Source organism: Chionomys nivalis, chromosome 10, assembly GCF_950005125.1.
Source record: "Chionomys nivalis chromosome 10, mChiNiv1.1, whole genome shotgun sequence".
Taxonomy (NCBI): Eukaryota; Metazoa; Chordata; class Mammalia; order Rodentia; family Cricetidae; genus Chionomys; species Chionomys nivalis.
In genome coordinates this window covers 40,447,984-40,470,935 of record NC_080095.1, presented here as the reverse complement: position 1 = coordinate 40,470,935, position 22,952 = coordinate 40,447,984, and the positions used below count along the sequence as shown (strand labels likewise).

At 42.3% G+C, this 22,952-nt stretch overlaps 3 protein-coding genes across 8 annotated transcripts in view; 2 read left to right on the top strand and 1 right to left on the bottom strand.

The window, feature by feature from the left end:
* Window positions 1-4,437, top strand: part of Bbof1 (basal body orientation factor 1) — a 31,359-nt gene extending 26,922 nt beyond the window's left edge. Inside the window, exon 12 of the mRNA XM_057782506.1 lies at window positions 3,962-4,437. Within this exon, the coding sequence (XP_057638489.1) occupies window positions 3,962-4,027 (66 nt within the window). The 3' untranslated portion in view covers window positions 4,028-4,437. The remainder of the gene's footprint in view (window positions 1-3,961) is intronic.
* On the bottom strand, window positions 328-21,344 carry Aldh6a1 (aldehyde dehydrogenase 6 family member A1). Its single transcript, XM_057782507.1, has 12 exons — window positions 21,232-21,344; window positions 13,073-13,132; window positions 11,635-11,709; window positions 11,307-11,468; window positions 10,752-10,830; window positions 9,144-9,446; window positions 7,770-7,891; window positions 6,444-6,633; window positions 6,064-6,245; window positions 4,519-4,698; window positions 4,092-4,190; window positions 328-2,293 (listed from the first exon to the last, which is right to left on the bottom strand). The coding sequence occupies exons 1-12, from the start codon at window positions 21,280-21,282 to the stop codon at window positions 2,189-2,191; spliced, it is 1,608 nt and encodes a 535-aa protein (XP_057638490.1). The 5' UTR covers window positions 21,283-21,344; the 3' UTR covers window positions 328-2,188.
* A 226-nt stretch (window positions 21,345-21,570) lies between these two features.
* Window positions 21,571-22,952, top strand: part of Lin52 (lin-52 DREAM MuvB core complex component) — a 79,651-nt gene continuing 78,269 nt past the window's right edge. For 5 of the 6 annotated variants that reach the window (XM_057782708.1, XM_057782711.1, XM_057782706.1 and 2 more), the window contains exons 1-2: window positions 21,571-21,633; window positions 21,822-21,907. In XM_057782708.1, coding sequence (XP_057638691.1) covers window positions 21,877-21,907 — 31 coding nt within the window. In that variant the 5' untranslated portion in view covers window positions 21,571-21,633; window positions 21,822-21,876. Of the gene's footprint in view, window positions 21,634-21,793; window positions 21,908-22,952 lie in introns of those variants that run through there. The other variant, XM_057782707.1, reaches the window with a different exon arrangement.

Here is a 22,952-nt window from a genome sequence, read left to right as displayed (position 1 = left end):
CTACTACCCAAGCAGCTCTTAAGGAAGAGACCATAGAAAATTTTATAACAATGTCCATACTAATAAGGCATATTATATGTACCTGAAGAACCTATAGATTTCTTTCTGAAATAGGCGGCTTAGTCAAAATGTGTATTGCATTACTGTTTTCAGTGCTGGTAAATGAAGCTTTGTGCCTCCCTGTGGAGCTAACCCTCAGCCCTCCTGTCTTTATAGGAGCACAGACAGAATATCCTTGCACTTCTTGGCTTTGAGCATATATCAGACACAGAAATCACTGTAACCTGGAGAACAAAGGAAGAAAAAGACCATTTTTTTCCAAGGGCTTTTTTTTCTTAAGGACTTTTTATTTGTACTTGGTTATTCATAATCAGTACATAATCTGACAAAACTCAAATGAGATCATAAAAGAATAAAAAGGAAAATGCTGGTTCTCTGTTTTAGTGATACTAACCTGAATAGAACTGTAGATTTCATCTAAGAAACAAACTCTTTGAGCATAAGTAGCTGCCCAAATCAGTTGATTCTAATTAAAGTAACACAATTTTGATTAGTCGGCAGTTTTTAAAAGTACTGTCCTTTATATCTAATGAAAATATTAGATTTTTTTTGTAATTAAATTGTTTGGAATTTATATAATAACCACTTTTCAACCCAGTCCAAAGTTGTTGGATTGAATTAGGTATGAACTATGTTTTATAAGAAAACACAGGATGTTTTTTCACAAACTACAAGTTAATACTTGACTTTAGGATGGAAAACAAAAAAATCAGAGTTGTATTTTGTTAAAATGATTGAAGGCTCTGAATTCTACCAGATGAGGATACCCTAATAATCTTATGCCCACAGAGTAGGAATTTTCAAGGTTTTTAACCACCTTTATTTTAACTCACCAAATAACCTGATGGGCCAGAGCAGCACTGTCCATGTGACTGTACAGAATAGAGGAAAATAAATGATCGGTACCAGGGCTCACTCAGCACTGAGGATTAAGCTAGCAGAGCAAGCGGCCGTCTAGTTCAGAAAGCTGGGCTTCAGACAGGTCAGACAGCCAGAAACTACTCTACTCAGCACAGAAGCCTTCTGACTTAAGGTTTAGATTATCAGAGAGGCAAGTTGAAAGACAGTTGAAGAAGTGATGGCCAAATACTGTCAAAGCATGGAAACTTGTTTCTTGTGGCCCAATCAGTTATTCTATATGAAAAGATCTTTCATTAAAAAGTATCAATTAATGAGAAATGCTGGCAAAAGAAAGAATAACACAAAATTTGGCAAATAAAAAATAGGTTAGGCTTTTTTAAGGCAAAGAATCTTATCCACTTTCATGATTGGAACATTCTTTGATTTCTGGGTAAAAAATAACTTGAGATATAATTTTTCTAAGGATTTATTTGCATCTGTATTAATGGCTAGAGTATTGATAATGATTGCTGAAGTGAACCATGAAACATGGCACACATAACAAAAAGCTAACATATTGTTTGCGTCCTGAGGTATCTTTGAGAAGTATTTTAAGAAAAGAATATGGATTGGGAGGCAGAGGCAGGTGAATCTCTGTGAGTTCGAGACCAGCCTGGTCTACAAGAGCTAGTTCCAGGACAGGCTCCAAAGCCACAGAGAAACCCTGTCTCGAAAAACCAAAAAAAAAAAAAAAAAAAAAAAAAAAAAGAATATGGACAATGATAGAATTAAGTGGTCATGAATCAAAACAAGAAGAAAGTGGCATTGAGCAGAGAAGCAGCAGTTGACACAATGTTGGGATGAGAGAAAACATAAAGTGTGAGAATCGATGGAGGGCTGTGTTTGAAGCTCAACCTGAGGGTGAACTGTTACTTCCTATTTCCCTATCCAAGAGTTCTTCCAATTATTGGGAACTCTGTCCCTACACTGGCATTCCTTTCCAAGTCATCAGAAGAACTGTTAGAAGGCAGTTCTCATCTCTCACTCCAATTAAGAATTTCACAATTACAAGTTACTCCAGAACAGAAGTACAGAGAGCAAGTGCAGACAGCACTAGGGTTTCCCTGCTGTCTCCCTATTACTTTGAAGGGACTAGCAGTTCTAAGAAAGAGTTTAGTTCCATCATATTCCATTATCATGGATCTGATTTGAGCAAAGATGGCAAGTGAAGGTGGCCAAGAATGATGGGAAATGACTCAGATTGTATTGAGTCTTGAAGAACTTGCTTCTAACGCCCCATGGTAGGCATGACTACAGCAGGTGAGGAAAGAGTAGCATCCTCTTCTTTCCACTGAGATGTGATAGTCTTTAGCTGAGTGTAAAACTGGATGCCCTAAAATGGACAAAAAAAGTCAGTGTATACTTCTAAGAGTATATAACTTCAAATTAATTTTGAAGGTGATGCTAACATACTCAGGTTTTCCTATTTGAGTGATTGGTGCAACAAGATCCAATGTTCATGAGATAGTCTACTTAAAACAGTTATGGGGGAGTAGAGAGATGGCTCAGCTATTAATAGCAACTCCACTCTTGCAAAGGACCCAGGTTTCATTCCCAGTACCCACTTGGTAGCTCACAATCACCTGTAACTCCAGTTCCAGGGGAATCCAACACCCTCTTCTGGCCTCTGAGAGAATCAGTTACACACATAGTATACAGACATGTATGTGGGCAAAGTACACATATATATAAAATTAAAACAACCCTCTCCAAAATAAAACCACATTTATGGGGCTGGGATATAGCTCAATTGGTAGAATGCTTGTTTAATATGCGTGAAGCCCTGGATTCAATCTCCAACATGGAATAAACCAGGCATGGTATTACATGACTATAATTCTAAGGTCCAAGAGGTAGAGGCAGGAGGATCAGAAGTTCAAGGTCATCCTTAACTACAACAGTGAGTTGGAGAGCATCTTAGGATATATAAGACCATGTCTCCAAAAAAATAAATCTGGGGAGATGTCTTTGTGGGTAAAGCAGTTGCCACATTAGGACCTGAGTTCAGATTCTCAGAACCCTTAAATGTCAGGTGCAGTAGCAAGCTTCAGTAATTCTGTGTGATGAGATGGGAGGCTCTCTGCAAGCTCAAGGGCCAGCTAGTCTGGCAAACAACAAGGAGTCAAGATGGCAAGGGTCGACATCCAAGGTTGTCTTCTGACCTCCGAATGGATAGCCCTTCCCATCTCTCACACAAAGAATTAAATAATAAAAACACTTGACATAATATCTGCCACATACTAAACAGTCAAACCTTAGACATCATTAATATACTAAAGTTAGAATTTTAAGCATAAGGGTATCAAAGCAGAAAAACTGAGTGATGTAATCTTGTTAGCTTTTCAGGCCACTCTATTTCCAAGCTAAGAAGCAAGGTCAACAGACTTTGCTCAAATCCTGCTTCTACCCTTTACTATGGCTAACTCTTTTTTTTTTTTTTTTGGTTTTTTTTTGAGACAGGGTTTCTCTGTGGTTTTGGAGTCTGTCCTGGAACTAGCTCTTGTAGACCAGGCTGGTCTCGAACTCACAGAGATCCGCCTGTCTCTGCCTCCCGAGTGCTGGGATTAACTATGGCTAACTCTTGAGCCCTGTCTGTGATAATGTTTATATCATGAACACCTTTTATTGATGTTATGAGGAGAAACTGAAGTAACATGGCAAAGTTACTGGTATTAAGCAATTTCTATTTCTAGTAGTCAGTGATAATGTACTATATTATGTAAAGTGACAAACCTAAAATAGTGTACAGATTCAAGACCTATGTTCAATCCCACCCCACTTAATATATGGATAATTTATTGTATAAGAATAAGCTTGAGGATCTTTAAGCCAAGACATGCTAAATGGTCAGATGTCATTCAGATGACAGAGGGTCACAGAAAAAGGAGATGATCTATACAGAGGTTTGGATTTCCTTATACACTTTTCTCTAAACGTACTGCCTTGAGTTATTCATGAAGAGGGTTGGCAAAATTTTGTTAACTTTTAAATCTTTTTTTAGGGGCCTATGAAACAGAGCAGAAAAGATGATGCCACAGCAGCTGCCAGCCGGTCCTTCCTTATGTAATCTTGCTCTGAAGATGTTCAAGAAAGTTTCTCAAAGGAAAAGAAAGTTCGAACTCAAAAGTTACCTGTTTGCCATAGAAATTGGTGTCTCCCCTGAAGGAAGATCGAGAGCCGGTGAAGGAAAACATTGGCAAAGGCACTGGAATGGGGACATTCACGCCCACCTAAAGAGAACAAACAAACGCACATCAAGTACTGATCACAGCTCAATCCACAGAGAGTCCATGTAGAAGCACCAAGACTACAGAGACCAATTTTATTTTTCTCTTTGGATTTTAGATTTTGCTTGGTTTGGTTTTTTTAGAGGTAGCAATTTTTGAGTAGTCATCTTTGCACCCTGTGCTTCACCCTAAGAATTTTTATAACCGAGGAAAGGATGGGGAATTATGGGCAATTAAAGGTGCAGTCTTCAAACAAGTTGCAGCTGACTGATCACTGTGTACTGTTTTGTCCTCTTAGTTATAAGAATCTTCAAAGATTCCATTCACAAACCTGTCCGACATCCACCATGTGAGAATATTTCCGTGCAGTGGCTCCATTGGTTGTGAAGATGGCAGTTCCATTTCCATATGGGTTGTCATTTACAATCTTGATGGCTTCATCCAATGTGTCGGTCTCCAAAACCACAAGAACTGGGCCAAAAATCTCCTCTTTGTAACAGGTCATACTTGGCTGTCGGGAAAGATGGATCCAGAAAGAAGTCAGCCTTTTAAATTGAGTACTTTTGCATTTTGTCACCGACTCCACAAGCAGATTGCGTGCTAGTAATCGTCCATCTTCTCTTACTTCTGTTCAAAAGGTGCAAACCTTTGGCACTCCTATCATATAAATATCTTGGAATTCTTGCATTCTTTGCTGTTCAGTGCCCTATTTCAAGTTCAAGACCCATTACTAGCTTCCTTTTTAATACTTGGACCACTTTTTTCATACGTTGTTAATGAAAGTTACATGAAAAGTCATTTTTATGAACAAACATATGTTAAGTACACCAGAACTTTTCTAGAAACTCCTTGCTGAGGTGCTCTGTAACCAAACACCCATTCTCACTCATTCCTTTGCTTTCAAATAAGTCTCCAATTTTGATCCTGGGTTTCTAGTTAAACATTCAAAACATCCTTCACCATTATATCTAGCCAACTGTGTGTGTTGCCAATAAGTTTTTCCTCTGCTGTTCTGTGGCAAGGAACTTCAACCTGTGATCTTTCAGGATTAGTGAGAATATACAACAAAAAGCCTGCCTCAATTTCATCATAAATGTTAGCTGAGAGACTTTCAAACCTTGACATATAAAATTGATTGATGATCTCTTTTTTTTCATTTTAGTAAAGATGAAATTAACTTTTGGGCATGGGAAAGATAGTCTATAAATCCTGGGTAGTTAATATATTGAATGGGGCACTACAGTAGCTCTGAGCAAGTAGGGAAGGGAAGTGTAACACAAAGGCCAAATGTGGCAGCTGCTTGTTCTTATACATCCCACAAGCTAAGAATAGTTTTTACCTTTTCTTTAATGGTTAGGAAAAAATTCAGAAGACTATTTCATGACATAAAATTATAAAGTCCAAGTGTATGTCCATAAATAAAATTTTACTGGAACACAGCCACAAACTTGTGGTTAATTTGTACTGTGCACCAGAATAACTGTGACAGACTCCTTTTTGCAAGGCTGAGGATATTTCGTCTTCCAGGGAGAGTCTGCCATACTGATTGGTTTTGTGTCATCTTGACTATTCCAGTCAGCTGGGATGAGGGAACCCTAATTGAGGAATTACCTCCATCAGATTGGCATGTGATTGGAACAAAAAGAGATACACCCTTTCTTCCCCTATGTGGTTTTTAGTCATGTTTTATCACAGCAATAGAAAGCAAACCAGGACATGTGCCATCCATTGTAAAGAGCTCTGGTTGGGAGTCAGGGAGACTTATTTAGCTTTCAGACAGAATAACTGAGCAATCCTTCACTTATAAATTAGAGATTCCAGAGCCTCTACGGTGTCCTCAGCTTTGGCATTTGAGAAATAATCCAGAGTTGTTTACCTTGACATTGGAGATGATGGTTGGTCCAACAAAGTTACCATTTTCATAGCCTTTGACTTTAATTTTTCGCCCATCCAGAAGGATGGAAGCCCCCTCTTTTGTTCCACTGTCAATCAGACGGCAGACTCGCTCTTTGGCCTCGGGGGTGATGAGAGGGCCAAGATCAGCTCCGGGCTGGTCTCCTATAGAACAAGCAGAAGGGTCCAAGGTTGATATTAACAAAAAATTTGCTGAAATAGCTCTGAATGACAAGTAGAGTTCAAGAGAGGCAGCAGTAGAAGTGTGCAGAATGGCTCCCCTGGGCAAAGCCAATGCCAGACAGATCTAAGAAGTTAGTGCTAGGGAAGCAAAATCTAGTTACCTGGCAGGTGACTGGTTACCTGCATTGACTCGCAGATTTTTGGCACGCTCCACCAGCTCTGGCAGCCACTTCTTAGCTTCTCCTACAAGGATGGCTGTTGAAAGAGCCATGCAGCGTTGGCCAGCAGCTCCAAATGCGGCACCAACCAACTGGTTGAGGGTGTTTTCCTTATTGGCATCTGGCATGACTACCCCATGGTTTTTGGCACCCTAAAGAAATGCAAAAAGTGGACAGGTCTTCTTAGCTAAATTAATTAAGTTAAGCCAGAACTTAGGCAAAGAATCTGATATATAAAATGAGAATTTAAGGAAAGACTGTATCTTTTGTTATTTTGAACAAAGATTAAAATGGCTTTTTTTTTTTTTTTTAAATTTTGCAGTATTGGGAATTGAACCTAGGTCTCATACATGCCAAGGAAATGTTAGCCACTGAGGTATATCTCTTTTTTAAAACATTTTGCTTTGAGACAGAGTCTCACTGGGTTGCCAAAGCTAGTATTAAGCTCACTCTGTAGCACAGGCCAGAGACTATTTTTCATACTGCTGAAGTCTAAGCAATATTAAACAGGGCTCCATTTATTGTAATATCCTTGAGAAACTGGTATGTATTTATTTAGGTCAAAGCCATTTTCAAGATGGTGGTGGGAATGGGGAAGATGTTACTTTCAAATTGACAGGTTAAGAGACTAGTAGAAGCTGGGCAGTGGTGGCGCACACCTTTAATCCTGGCACTCAGGAGGCAGAGGCAGGAGATTATCTGAGTTTGAGGCCATCCTGGTCTACAGAGTGAGTTTCAGGACAGCCAGGACTCACAGAGAAACCCTGTCTCAAAAAACCAAAACCAAACCAAACCAAACAATAGTAAACTACAAAAGTAAACTATGTATTCTATGAGGACACGAACCTTATGTGACCCAGTCCCTTCCCAGCCCCTTAGCAAACTGGTTGTTGTAATGATAAATAACAACAATAATAAAGATAACTGTATCTTTATCATATTTTTAAGCCATATCAATAATAGTTAGGGTATACTTTTAAAAGAATCAAGAAATAAGGTCTAGAAAGAAAAATTTGGCTGTTACTGCTGAAGACTAAAGAATTTGAGTAACATTTTTGAGGAAGAATATGTCCTTTGTTACCAAGATTAATTGTATATGATAAAAGATGGTCACCACAACAGAATTAAACTTCACAAGGTTCGGGGACTAAGGGGAAGACAGTCAGGATGAAGTGACGAATGCTGGCTTCACGGGACATGGAATGAGTGGCCTGACTACTGAGGACAATCCCTAGCTCTTCCATATACGCACAGCCAAGCTTGAGGAGTGAGGGGAGTGAGAAATTACCATGTTGGCTTGAACCCTCTTGCCATTTCTTGACCCTCTTTCAAAGATGTACTCTCCTGCCTGGTTGGAGCCCACAAAGCTGATTGCTTTGATGTCTGGATGGTCGCAAATAAAATTTACAGCTTTAAAAAGAAAATAAATTATTACCATAAAGAAGCCTGTAGGCTTATCAACACAGCAAATAACCCCTTTCCCAGACTGTGAATTAACATTCAAACATATCTACATGGAAATCCCACTGTGATGTGCTCTTATTTCGTGCAGAGATCCATTGGCTTCTGTCTCCCAAGTCCTGGGTTGACAGTCATGTGCCTCCACACCTGTCTTTAAGTTACAAATTCTATTTGTTATTTATTCTCATTAGTATTTTAGAAACACTTCTAAATGGAAACATTTCTAATCTCTGATTGTGTGCATGTGTGTGATGGTGATGATGACGTGTATGTCTCTCTGTGCATGTAGACATCGGAGGACAGTTCTGTGGAATTGGTTTCTCCTCCCACCTTTACATGGTTTCCAGGAATCTTGCTTATTTGCCAAGTGCCTTTACATGTTGATCCATTTTGACAGCCCATAAAGACTACAACTTCTATTTTTCTCAAATAAAATAATGTTCTTTCAAAACTTAATTCTTTCATTTTATCCTTTAAGAATATGTTATGTCTAAGATTCTCAGATACTTAGACCTTCATGCAAGAGGTTCTGATAGGTACACTATTTAAAAGTAAGAACCAGAGCCAGCCTTCCTGAATAGACATATCCTAATTTTCCTGGTTTCTGGTAGTATTACTTAGAGCAAATGACTTAATTGCATTCTGCCTTCATTTTCTCATCTGTAAGATTAAAAATAATACCTCCTCTAAAGGGCTGTTGAGATAGTAAACAAGAAAATGAACTTTCTCTTTAATCTTATCTTTGTCTGGTCCTAGTCCATTTTTCAGGCATCCTAACATGTAGTATAGAGTAAGGAACACTGCTACTACCTAGTTACTTTAACCCATCCTAATGGCAAGACGGTTAAGACACATGACCTTAAAACATGGAAGTTACTATTAGTAAATCCTCCCTTGCTAATTTCCTCATCCTAGAATCCCCAATCACAGAGCTGGAGAGATGGCTCAGTGGTTGAGAATGCATCTCACTCTTCCAGAGGATATGAATTCAGTTTTCAGCACACATACTGGGCACCTCACAGACACCTGAAAATCCAGCTTCAGGAGATCCAATGCCCTGATCTGGCCTCTTCGGGTACCCAATATACGTGACAGACACACAGAGAGCCACATGTACATAAATAAACATTAAAATTATCAATCAATACTGAACACCTTAATTCCTTAGGGAGTCAGACAAGTAGCCACATAAAAAAGCTACCTTCGTGCTGTCCGTGGATGATGTTCAATGCTCCATCGGGGGCACCAGAATCCTGAAGCAACTTAGCAAGAAGCATAGTTGCTCCAGGTACTCGCTCTGATGGTTTCATTAGGAAAGTATTTCCACAAACCATAGCCATAGGAAACATCCAAAGGGGGATCATGGCAGGAAAATTAAATGGTGCAATGCCTGCACACACACCCAGAGGCAGACGGTAGGAATAAAGGTCCATGTCTTTGGTGATAGATGGCATGGTCTCTCCCAGCATGAGGGATGTCACACTACAGGCATGCTCGACCACCTCTAGAAGAGAAAAGACACAGACTGAATACTACTTAGCTTTGTTATATTCTATCCAATTCTGAGAACACGGGGTGGGTCAGACCAGTGATTTGGCCTTCCATGTGGGGAGATTAGATAAACAGATTCTCTGAATGTGTAAGAAAGACAGTGCATATGTTATGAAACATCATTTGAGCTTTAAAAACAAAACCCAAGGGGCTGGAGAGATGACTCAGTAGTTAAGAGCACTGACTCTTCCAGAGGTCCTGAGTTCAATTCCTAGCAACCACATGGTGGCTCACTACCATCTCTAATGGGATCTGATGCCCTCTTCTGCCAAAAATGTGCACATGCAGATAGAGTACTCTCGCATTCATAAAATAAATTAATTAATTAAAGCCCTCCGAAACCCAGTATATTAGTCTCAAAGGTACCTAACAAGTATCGCCTTTAAAAATGTTTTAAAAGGTATTGCTTAGTGTGGTAGTACATACCTTATAATTATAGCACATTGCAGGATGAGGTAGGAAGACCATGGGTTAGAGCCAGCCTTGGCTACCTAGTAAGTTCCAAGGCAGCCAGAGAGATACACAGTGAGCCTCTGCCTCAAAAGACAAAAAACTCTTGTGGAATAGTACTTAAACTATGTAAAAATGTATTACATTTGTTTATGCTGCAGAATATTTAACTATGTAAAGGGGTGTTATATTTCTTTATGCTGCATTTATTTAATGATGTAAAGATGTATTACTTTGCCTGCCTAAGGCACCTGATTGGTTTAATAAAAAGCTAAATGGCCAATAGCTAGGCAAAGGAGGGAGAGGCAGGGTTGACAGACAGAATAAGTAGGAGGAAGACTCTAGGCTAGGGTGGGGGAAGAGAGAGAGAGAGAGAGAGAGAGAGAGAGAGAGAGAGAGAGAGAGAGAGAAAGAGAAGAGAATATAGGAGAAAGAAAGACAGACACCTGGGATCAGCCAGCCAGGCAGCTGCCAGTCAGCCAGACATGGAATAGGACATACAGAAGGAAAGAAAGGTAAAAAGCCCCAAGGCAAAATGTAGATGAAGAAAAACAGTTTAAATTAAGTTATAAGAGCTAGTAAGAGCTTAAGATAAGGTTAAACATTGATAACTAATAATAACTCTCCATGTCATAATTTTGGAGTCGGCAAACAAACAAAAACAAAAAAACAAATCAAACCAAAGGAAAAAAGTTACCACAGGATATCAAGATCTACATAAAGAAAGAATCAACCTCCCTACTCTGGGGTAAATCGCCCACTGTCTTTTGACCTCTCCCACGAGTCCTAGTAGGGGCTCCCAGCTTACGAAGGCCTCGGAACACATCTCCTTCAGCATCAGCTAGAGTCTTCCCTTGTTCCAGTGTGATTAACTTGGCAATTTCTTTCTAGAGAGAAAACATACACATAAAAACCAATCCAAGGCTGTTCCTTTATTTACTCATTTTCTTGATAGTGGGAATATACATCATGATTTTGTTGTTGATGATGCAGATTTTTTTTTGAGACAAGGTCTCATGTAGCCCAGGCTAGCTTCAAACTCACTTTGTAGTTGAGGCTAGCCTTCAACTCATGATTTTCATGCCTCCACCTCCCAAGTGCTAGAGTTACAGGTATGACCCACCTTGCCAGACTCAATCCAGGGTCTTGTTCATGCTCACTAAGCACAAACTCTACCACTGAGCTCTGTCCCTATTTTCCTCCAATGACAGACAAAACTGAGAGAGAACTCATGAGGTCATGAGGGAAGGGGCCATGATCAATGTCCTCCTGTATTGCAGAGTTACAGGACAGCTCAACAAGTCTTTGAAGAGGTGACCAATGTATCCTAGGAGACAGGCTAGAAAACCACTCAAGTCCTTACCAGGTTTTCTTTAATAAGTTGTTGATAGCGGAGCAGGACCTGCTGACGGCTTAAAATGGACGTGTCTGCCCATGCAGGGAAAGCACGTTTGCAGGCCGCAACAGCTGCATCCATTTCCGCTCTGGTGGATTGAGGGACCCGACCGATGACCTCATTGGTAGCCTGAAAAGAAGCCATCACATATTGCCAGTGCCTCACCTTCCCCACATTGATCTACTCACAGGGGCAACATTGTGCTTTATGGGAGAGTCCCAAAGCCACCCCCCACCGCCCCTTGCTCCCAAAATTCTGGGCTAGTAGGTTTAAGTGCCCCCAAAAGTTTGCTTACTGGGTTGTGGATGTCAATCCATTTATCACTTTTGGATTCAACAAATTTCCCATCAATGAAGAGTTTTACAGTTGGCTAGAGAAAAAAAAACACCAAAAAAAAAACCTTTATATTAATTCTTTTGCTTCTTTTTCTATGAAGAAGGAATTCTGGTGGATAAGTGCATCTAGCTGCTGAGCCACCTCTCTAGCCCTTTCCCCACCAAAACGTTAACCTTCCAGTCACAATGGAAATGTTTACACCTTGTGAGAGTAAAGAGTAAAATAATCAAAAAATTTAAATTTTCATTATTTATGTATACAAGTGCTTTATCTGCTTGTATCTCTTTAGTTTTAAAAAGGGTATCAGATCCCACTGTAGATGGTTATGAGCCACCATGTGGTTGCTGGGAATTAAACTCAGGACCTCTGGAAGATCAGTCAGTGCTCCTAATTGCTGATCCATCTCTCCAGTCCAAGAATTTTTCAAAACTATATAAGAATGATTATTTTAAGCCGGGCGGTGGTGGCGCACGCCTTTAATCCCAGCACTTGGGAGGCAGAGGCAGGCGGATCTCTGTGAGTTCAAGACCATCCTGGTCTACAAGAGCTAGTTCCAGGACAGGCTCCAAAACCACAGAGAAACCCTGTCTCGAAAAACCAAAAATTTGTAAAAAAAAATAAAAAAAAAAATTTTAAAAAAGAAAGAAAAATAAAAAAAAAAAAAAGAATGATTATTTTACAATATTGAAAAACTGAAGCATACTAAATGTTATATGAAGATAATCAAGTTACATACACTGGATGGACTATTATATAGTCATTAAAAATTGTAATGATCAAGATCATCTCACAACACTGAAACTGTTTAAAACAGAATAGATACAGTAACAGATAAGAAAACCAAGGCAGAAAAATTTTCTGGGCATGGTGGCACACATCTGTAACCTCAACACTTTGGAGGAGTGGTGTCAGAAGCTGAAAGTCAGCTGGTCTAGTGAGTTCCAGTCAAGCTAGGTCTACATAATGAGATCTGGTTTTGTATTGCTTTGTTTTGTTTCAGAGACAGGGTTTCTCTGTGTAACCCTGGCCATCCTGAAGCTCACTCTGTAGATCAGGCTAGACTTGAGCTCAGAGATCCACCTGCCTCTGCCTCCCTAAAGCCGAGAGACCTGTTTTTAAAAACACAAAACAAGGGGCTGGAAGATGGCTCAGCAGTTAAGAGGTTCCAGGTCCTTCCCAGTACCCACCCACAACCATCTGTAACCAGCTCCTATCTCTACAGGCAGGAGGCCCACATGGTACACAGCATACACGCAGGCAAAACATACATACAAATTTCAACAAAAAAGCTCAAGGCAAATTAAGAGTTTTTTGATCACAGTCATATGGACAGAAAATGCCTGAAAATTACATGGATTCCTTCTCAGAAGTCCATTTTAGAGCTCAAAAACACTCACCACTGACGACGAAGAGAAGGAGGACGCTGGGTACCATGTGGAGCTTACTTTAGAAGAAACCTATGGGATTAAAAAGTATCTGGTAAATTCCAGGTGCAGTGGCACATTAATCCCAGCACTCAGGAGGCAGACAGGCGGTCTCTGTGATTTGGAGACAATCTTGGTCTACAGAGTAAATTTCAGGCCAGCCATGGCTACACAGTAAAACCCTATTTTCAACAAAACAAAAATCTGATAAATGTCAGGCCTTGGTGGTGCATGACTTTAATCCCAGCATTCAGGAGGTAAAGGTAGGAGGATCTCTGTGAGTTGCTGGCTTGGTCTACAGTGTGAGTTCCAGGACAGCCAGGGCTACGCAGAGAAACCCTGTCTCAAAAAACAAAAACAAACAAACAAACAAACAAAAAGAACCCCAAGAACAATGGCAATGGGTTTTTGATCCTACTGCACGTACTGGCTTTGTGGGAGCCTAGGCAGTTTGGATGCTCACCTTACTAGACCTGGATGGAGGTGGGTGGTCCTTTGACTTCCCACAGGGCAGGGAACCCGGATTAGTCTTAGGGATGATGAGGGAGGGGAACTTGTTGGGGGAGGGGGAGGGAAATGGGAGGTGGTGGCAGGGAGAAGGCAGAAATCTTTAATAAATAAATAAAAAAAAGTGATAAAAATAAAATGTCAAAAAAAAAAAAGAACCCCAACAATTAACCAAATAAAAATCCTGAGAATAAACTAGAAGACACAGAAAGTTATGGAAACAATAAATCATAAAGATCATGTTCTGGAGCTGGGTTGTGGTGGCACACATCTTTAATCTCAGCACTCAGGAGGCAGAGGCAGGCGGATCTCTATGAGTTCGAGACCAGCCTGGTCTACAAGAGTTAGTTCTAGGACAGGTTCCAAAAGAAAAAAAACAAAAACAAAAACAAAAACAAAAGGAATGTCCTGCATTTCCAGGGAACTCTTGATTTAAAGAATCTTTTTAGTCATTATATTATATTTTGCAAAATACAGTCACCACAAATCTAACAAAAGTACTTAATATTTCTAAAGTAAGTGTTGAAGACAGAATAAATCAATGTTAATGTAATAAACCATAAATAATATTGTCTATAGTCAATGTGGATACAGATTAAATAGTAATAAAATGTAAATATATATTCACACATACTTGAAACAAATGTTCATCACACCTTACTTTCATTAGCCCCAAATTTGGTAATTACTCAAACGTCCACTATTAGATAATATGATCAAAGTGCATATATATGAAAGTATTGTAGTGGAACCCATTTTTTATAGAATATATGTTAATAGTAAAATTTTAAAATGCAATTGTTGAGTATGGAGATGTTCTTTAGGAAGCCGAAGGATCATACATATATTCAGTGTCAGTCTGGACCCTGTTCCATGAGGAAAAAAAATGAGATGAAACATTAGATGATTTCACTTATATAAAACTTGGTGCTAAACCAGGCGGTGGTGGCGCACGCCTTTAATCCCAGCACTCGGGAGGCAAAGGCAGGCGCATCTTTGTGAGTTCGAGGCTAGCCTGGTCTACAAGAGCTAGTTCCAGGACAAGCTCCAAAGCTACAGAGAAACCCTGTCTCGAAAAACAAAACAAAACACAAACAAAACAAAAAAACTTGGTGCTAGCACCATCAGATCCATAGTTATCCCGGGGTGAGAGGAACAGCAGTCAGGAGAGCTAAAGGGACAGTTTTGGGATAATAATTATTTTTATTATTTTGTGATACTTTCACAGGCATTAAGGCTTACCAAATGGTATATGTAAAATATGTACAGATTATTATTATTTTTTTTTTTTTTGGTTTTTCGAGACAGGGTTTCTCTGTGGTTTTGGAGCCTGTCCTGGAACTAGCTCTTGTAAACCAGGCTGGTCTCGAACTCACAGAGATCCGCCTGCCTCTGCCTCCCAAGTGCTGGGATTAAAGGCGTGTACAGATTATTTTGTGTCCACTTCACTTTTTTTTTTTTTCTTTTTCGAGACAGGGTTTCTCTGTGGTTTTGGAGCCTGTCCTGGAACTAGCTCTGTAGACCAGGCTGGTCTCGAACTCACAGAGATCCGCCTGCCTCTGCCTCCCAAGTGCTGGGATTAAAGGCGTGCGCCGCCACCACCGCCCGGCCTCCACTTCACTTTAATGAAGCTATTTTTTAAAATGGTACAGGTACCTCATGGCAGGATTATATGTTGCTATTTGGTAGGGTAAAAAATCAGGGAACTAAGGAGAGAGATTCAACTATAATGTTAAGTCTCATACTGTCCCTCTAAACATATTCAACATATGGTACAAAAGTTGGTCTAGAAGAGCTAGTTCCGAGACAGGAACCAAAAAGCTACAGAGAAACCCTGTCTCGAAAATCCAAAAAAAAAAAGTTGACTTAAGAAACATTCAAGCAATAGGAAGCTGGGATGGTGGTTTCTTTGTCCACTGCTCACTCTTGCCTCTTGACAGCGTGCTTTATGACAATGGTCCCCTCGGCCACTGCACACTTGCACCAATAGAGCGCTTCACTTCCGTACTACACTGTGTGTGTCTCCCTTGCATTCTTTTGATGAAGATCACGAGGACCAGGGAGTTGGGGAGAGCAAAGCATGTGAGATCTTGGATATTCTTCTCTTAATTATCTTTACACAACTCTCATCAACTCTTCAATCTGCTCCAACCTTCATGACTAAACATCAGTGACTTTTTATAGCCTTCTAAGTCCTCCTTAGACTTGGCCTCACAGCAGAAGTGACATGGTTCATTACTCTCATCTCTTGAAGTTTTTTCACTTGTCTCTATGCCGCCCTGGTGTCTTATCCACCCCCCACCCCAACCCCCCACTTTTCCCTTTGTATCCACTCCCAGTCTCTTTTACTGGGTTATTCTCATCTTCCTGGACAGTACATCAGTTGCCCAAGGCTTAGCCCTGGGCTTGCTTTCTTCTAGTTCAGTACACACTCTCCCTGAGAGACTCCAACGGCCTCATTAGGCTCTGATCATCCCCATGGCTGCAGCTCCCAGCCAGACTTTTCTCCTTCAGGTAAGACCATGAAACTATTTTCATAGCTGAACTCCTCCCTTCCCTCCCACCAGTCTGCTCTACTTCCTACAGCCCACCTGTCTGAGCAAAGAAAGGGTCCTTAGTTACCTGGCTGACCGTGTCACCTCATCTCCTCCCTTTCTCTTCTCAGTGAACTAACCCGTCCTGGCAATCTATCTTCCTAGAAATCTTTGAACACTGCCATCTCTTCTCTTCACCCTGTCATTTTTCCAAGTCATTACCATGGCTGTCTCTCAGATTTCAATAGTGGTTTTCCAATAAGTCTCATAGTTTCCAATCTTACATGTTCTGAATCCAGTTGTTCCTTCCCCTCCCTCCCTCCCTCCCACCCTCCCTCCCTCCCTCCCTCCCTCCCTCCCTCCCTCCCTCCCTCCCTCCCTCCCTCCCTCCCTCTTTGTTTTTGAAACAGCATTTCTCTGTGTAGTCCTGGCTGTCCTGTAACTCATTCTGAAGACCAGGCTGGCCTCGAACTCAGAGAGATACAGCTGCCTGCCTCTGCCTCCTGAGTGCTGTGATTAAAGGCATGCACCACTATTCCCAGTTCTGAATATAGTTTCTATTCCATAATCAGACTCTCTCTCTCTCTCTCTCTCTCTCTCTCTCTCTCTCTCTCTCTCTCTTTTTGGTTTTCCAAGACAGGGTTTCTCTGTAGCTTATGAGGCTGTCCTGGAACTAGCTCTTTTTTTTTTTTTTTTTTTTTTTTTTTTTTTTTGGTTTTTCGAGACAGAGTTTCTCTGTGGTTTTGGAGCCTGTCCTGGAACTAGCTCTTGTAGACCAGGCTGGTCTCGAACTCACAGAGATCCGCCTGCCTCTGCCTCCCAAGTGCTGGGATTAAAGGCGTGCGCCACCACCGCCCGGCTCGGAACTAGCTCTTATGGACCAGGCTGGCCTCGAACTCAAAGAGATCCGCCTGCCTCTGTCTCTGAGTGCTGGGATTAAAGGCGTGCGCCACCACAGCCCGGCCAGAGGGTCTTTCTAAGAGGAATTAGGTTAGACTACCAGCTTATGCTGAACTCCACTGGGAGTGTACCTCAGAGGTAAAGTAACAAGCATGTACAAGTTCCTGGGTTCTTCTCTCAGCAATGCAAAACAAAACAGCAAAACAAACAAATGAACAAAAAACAAAACAAAACCTCCAGTGGCTTTCTGCTGTCCTTACAATCAAGATCAGCACCCGGCTGTTCAGAAGACTGCGTAGGTAGTACTTCTGCTTCCCCAGTCTCATAGTGCGAGCACTACTTCCTCCTTGCGCTCTAGTCCAGCCTTTCTGGAGTCGGACATTATCCTGCTTCGCCTTCTGGACAAGTTCTGTCTTCTTTGCTTTTGTCCATCTTGTCTGACTCTGTTTCATTCCACTTGCCTGGCTCATTCTTTACTCCCTCAGGTTTCTAGTTGACCATCATCTCTTCTAGGAAGTCTCAACCTCAGGCATGGGGTAAGCACCTAATCGTGGAGTTCATAAGGCACCCAAATTCTTCCATTTTTCATTCCACATTACAGGATAGCAGCTTGTTTAGTTACTAAGTGTCTCTCTCTTTAGATCACTAGACCATTGTGTCCTCTGCCCCTAGCCTAATCCCTCTACCAGACTGAGGATTTGTTACTATTTCACAGACTCAAAGGATGAATCCTCACCAACCAATAATTCGTTGGTAATATTGTTTCATGCATTCTCCCTTAAGCATAAAAAGTGTACGCATCAGCTAATTTAAGCATTTTAGGCCAGTTTTATGTTTTAACCTACACAGTCTTCCTCATGTAAAGATAAAGCAGAAAGTGCACCCACTATCATGAAATATCACCATGTAGTTTTTACAGGGTCAGACCTCATATCTGTTTCACATTTCCTATGAAATACTCATTAGCACCATTCCTGAAGAAACTAGCCTCTGACTTTCACTCTCTAGAGCAACGGTTCTCAACCTTCCTAACATTGCAACCCTTTAATACAGTCCCTCATGTTGTGAACTCCAACAACAAAATTATTTTCATTAGTACTTCCTTACTGTAATTTTGCTACTTTTAGGAATCATAATGTAAATATCTGATAGGCAGGATGTCTGATGCATGACCCCTGCGAAAGGACCGGTCAACGCCAAGGGGTCATGACCCACAGGCTGGGAACCACTGCTCTAGACACTGTTTCCTTTGTCTTCTCCCCTAGCTTGTGCTGAATTAGACCGGTTGAGTTTGGGGCTCTTTTCCCTACGTCCCTTCAGTGCCCTGGAGACCTCCAATTGTCTAGCGCTTTCCTTGCATTACAGTTGGGAGTACGTTCAAAGTCTAGGGCAGTGTGAAGGAAGAAAGGCCTGCCGAGGTCTAAGTCCTAAATTCTCAGCGCCATCAGTTACTAACCGGGTGAGCGTGGGTCAGTGACCTGAAGTGTCGGTCAATTCACTTCACCGCGTTTTCAATTCTTTTTTTTTTTTTTTTTTGGTTTTTCGAGACAGGGTTTCTCTGTAGCTTTGGAGCCTGTCCTGGAACTAGCTCTTGTAGACCAGGCTGGCCTCGAACTCCCAGAGATCAGCCTGCCTCTGCCTCCCGAGTGCTGGGATTAAAGGCGTGCACCACCACCGTCCGGCCGCGTTTTCAATTCTAATCCTCATGCAGATTCTAGAAAGTAGTGGAGTTAGGGTTAAATTTGCAGATTGGAATGGCATCAACAAGGCAGGTCACTGGGTTTCATTAAGACTGGTTTTGTTTAATCTCTGAATAGGAAAGATAATATCACACAAAGCAGAGCGTTTAGGCTAAGTTCTACTAGTCCCCACCAGAAAAGATAGGCCGGATATTTAAATTCACTGAAAACTCACTCATTACTTTGTACGCTAGCCTAAAAAAATTTAAAAGCCCCTCTGAAAACATGAGTCTGATCCTTCCTAGTTTCTTCTGACAGTGCTCTGATAGTCATGGCTGTCAAATTTAGACAATTTTTTTTTCTGTTTATTTTTCTTTCTTTTCCCCTTTTCTAGTGTTAGGGACTTAGTATGTTACCCAGGTGTTTTTTGTTATTGTTTTTGTTAAGTATCTTAAAAATTTTTGTGTATATGCGAGGGTATGTAACATGGATGGGTACAGAAGGCAGCAGATCCCCCTAAAGCTAGGATTAAGAAACAGTTGTGAGCTACCCAGCATGGGTGCCGGGAACTGAACACAGGGTCTCTGACAAGCAGCAGGTGCTCTTACTTATCCTTCGAGCTTTCGCCAGCTTCCAGTTTTACTTTAGTTTAGAAATTACTTTTTCTTGTTTTTTTTTAAGTAACCATTTACAAAGTAATAGGTTTCATTACAGCATTTTCAGGTATACCATTAGACCATGCTGTTTGTCACTTTCGCCTTCAATTGACCTCATCTCCCCTCTTGCTCTCTGGCTGATTCCCTTCCCAGGCTGGTTTTGAAGCGGTCTCATGAAATTTTCCTGTGTACATGAGCCACCATGGCCATTCAGATGAGCCTCTATCAGAGTGTCACGTTACAGTAACTCCTAGTTGTCTAAGAACTACTTCTGGCCTTTCCCCAAGTCAGTTCAGAGGTTTCTTCAAATTGGTTTTTAAAAAGAAAAAATCTTTATCTGTTTGAAAAATAACATGCGTGGGAAGAGAGATTCTGCTCCTCTGGTGATGGGCTAACAATGAATGGGGGTGGGAGCAATTTCTATAAAGGATTTTAAGAGGTTCGCCGGGCGGTGGTGGCGCACGCCTTTAATCCCAGCACTTGGGAGGCAGAGGCAGGTGGATCTCTGTGAGTTCGAGACCAGCCTGGTCTACAGGAGCTAGTTCCAGGACAGGCTCCAAAACCACAGAGAAACCCTGTCTCGAAAAACCAAAAAAAAAAAAAAAAAAAAAAAAGAGGTTGGTAATGGTAAATGTAGACTGGAAATGCTGTCTCTCTTATTAGAAAAAGATACCAGAATAGAACTAGGGAGTGGAGTCATGTCAGCCCTCTATGGCCTCCAACCCATCCTCCACACTGTCCCATTAAACAGCGCATTCAATACTGAAGTTCTGGTGACTCCACCGATAATCTAACAAACACACACATTTCTGCAGTAGAACTCATAGAAACCTGATGAACAGACATAAGTGCAACAGCTTAGCTGGATGCGTAAGAAGGAGACAATGTTGCTAATGCAGGATATTATGAATCTTGCCAGGAACATAGTAAATCTTGCTTCATATCCTAAGTCCTTGCTAAGTTGCAAACACAGAAGAGGTTATACATAAACCTGGGATCACAGGCTTGAAGCTTCCATAGTAGCTCTATAGCTGCCCTTAGGCTGGCTTCTGCGGGGTTCCCATCCCAGTCTGGCAGAGGGGAGGGTGTGCTGGCACCTGAGGAGCTGGCTTTGGGAACGTGTTTTCCTAGGCTTTCATTTTCTACCACCTGTTTGGGAAATGTTTAGTCTTTTGAACGAAGCAGTATTAACAACTTATTTAACTCTAAAAATTAACTCCGTTTAACTTTGCAGAGAAAGTTTAACTTTGCCCCAGAACTTGTGAAAAACTAGGAGCCATAATAGTTTGTGAAAACAGCTAGCAAATGGCTGCCTTTAATTCGAAAACCTAGGGTACATTTATTTCTAGGCGATGCAAAGTTCCTTCGCTGACCCTCGTTGCAGGTCTCTAGTGAGCTCCCCCGCCCCCTTACCTCAGATTATTAACAGAGGTCGGGTGGGGGAAGGGACGCTCCTGGCAAAGAAAAGTACTCTAAGAAAGGTGACCCAAACAAGGGGTTCCTGGGGAACAGAGGTGGCTGGTGTAGAGGTGAAAGAGAGACCTTAGCAGGAACCAGAGAGAGAGAAAGCGACCAGCTAGTGACAGCAGGGACTGAGCTTAACGGGAGGTGGGTGGGTCAGAGCCAGAAAAGGAAAGACTCAGGAGTAAAAGGACGGAGCACCAGGCGTGAGGCTCCGGGGCTGGATCCAAGACCAGAGACGGTACAGAGTGACAACCCGGACCCACGGGTTTGGTGGAACGAGGGTCTGCAAAGGAGCTGGGCCACTAAGTTTGTCCGGCAGGAGCATGGTTTAGAGTCGGGGCGGTAAGGACTCATTCCTAACATCACGGTCCCTCGTCGCCACCCTCACTCGCCTGCAGGATCCGGGTCCGCACTGCTGCCGCTGCCGCCACCGCCGACGCCATGGCTCACCGGTGAGCTTTGCGGCCCAGTTCTCCGAGTCTGGGGCTGCCAGTGCCTCCGAGAAGTCACGCCGCTAGGCAACGCCCACCACAGGTCGGGCCTGTCCATTGGAGGAGAGGGTCACTTCTCCTAACCAATCACTTGTCAGAACTCTTGACTCCCTCCCGTCACTCCCAGCCCTGGAGATACGTGATTGGTCAGAAGCGGAAGCGTTCTCGCCCCCTTTCACCTCAGCCGATTTTTGTTGGCGGAGGCAGGGAGACGCCCCCCACCCCGACTTGGTGCTGCAGATAAAGCACCGGGCGGAGGACGAGGGAAGACGCCCCCTAACCGGGAACTCCGATTGGCTACAGGTAGGCCCCCCCCCGAGGTCCCGCCCCCTTGCTATGGAAAGTAAATAAGGCCCTCGGGGAATTTTGTCTGCGTTCCACCTTAACTACCACGGGCGGGGCTGCCGTGTGGGGTGGGATTAGGCAAATATTACCCTATGGGCTAGGGTAACCAGCCTGGGCCGCGAACTGAGGATAGGGTGTCTCCGTAGGGGCGTGGCTTGCGGGGCCTCGCTTTCCCGCCGACGGTTGGCCACGTCACGTGACATGGGCTGGAAGATGGCGTCTCCCACAGATGGTAAGAGCCGGCTTGGAGATTGTTGCCCTGTAGTCTCTTTATTTGGTGCTCTGGGAACTTCCGCTGTCTTCACGCTTACTCTTCTTACTTGAGCCCTTCTCCTTTCTCTCCCACTTCTTTCCTTTGGCGTATGTTGGTTTTCAGCTAGCAGGGTTTTCACAGCGTCTCCGGAGGTGCTAAGTATCAGGTCTCCCCGCTGTGTATGAGTTGGGTGAAGGAGGCCACCAACCAGACCCTTTCCCGGAAAAAGAACAGAGGTCGCCCTGGCCCATCGGTGATGCTCAGGGTTCAAAAAGGGCTACCGAGGTGAAAGGGAGCTTGCTTTTCGGACCGGCCCATTGGAGTGTTGGTTCTGTTCTCATCTCAGTAGAGGTAGAACGAGTTTCTGAAGCCCTCGCTGTGACTGGTGACTGAGCCCAGAGAGAAACATGCTGTCTCTTTCTCAGTTTAGGACCGTTGTTGACCTGGTTTCCTAGCCTTGAGCCCTATGGGAAATGGAAATTATTTTTGTTAATGTAGTTCAAACGCGTCTCAACTCTTAACCCGCACTCCTCTACTTTATATTTTGTTTCCTTAGACTGAGGGCGGGAACAATTCTGCTTATATGTCATCTAAGATGCAAATGACCTCAGATGGCCTTTAGGTATTTTCGTTAGACCCCTATGCTTTTGCTGGCGGTTCTGTTTTAGTATTTGGAATTGCCCTTATGTCATTTTTCAGTAGCTCAGTCTGTTCACTGTCAGCATAGTTATTCTGGTAACTTTGCCCGGGCCACACCCAGACATAAGTTCCAAGTCTGTCTTATTTCATAGTTTAATCCTAGCTTTTAGCATACTGCCTGCAAAGCGTTTGGCCTTAAATTAGCATTTGTCAAAAAATGAAACTGCCCTTGGTGTGTAACCTCTAATCCTAGCTGCTTGGGAGATCGAAGCAGGAAGATTGTTGCTTCAGGCTTGCCTAGACTACAGAGGGAATTGTGGGCAGAGTATGTCTCAAAAAGTTGGGGTTCTTTGTTTTTTCTTTTATTTTTATTGAGACAGGGTTT

Bases quoted from the DNA above. Each gene is read 5' to 3' on its own strand.
- Aldh6a1 (XM_057782507.1), bottom strand. From the start codon at position 21,282: ATGGCGTCGGCGGTGGCGGCAGCGGCAGCAGTGCGGACCCGGATCCTG. The intron at 11,710-13,072 runs GTGAGTGTTTTT...TTTTTTCTCTAG, and splicing joins CCTTCTCTTCGTCGTCAGTG to CCAACTGTAAAACTCTTCAT. The intron at 4,191-4,518 runs GTTTGTGAATGG...TGTTCTCTTTAG, and splicing joins ACATGGTGGATGTCGGACAG to GTGGGCGTGAATGTCCCCAT.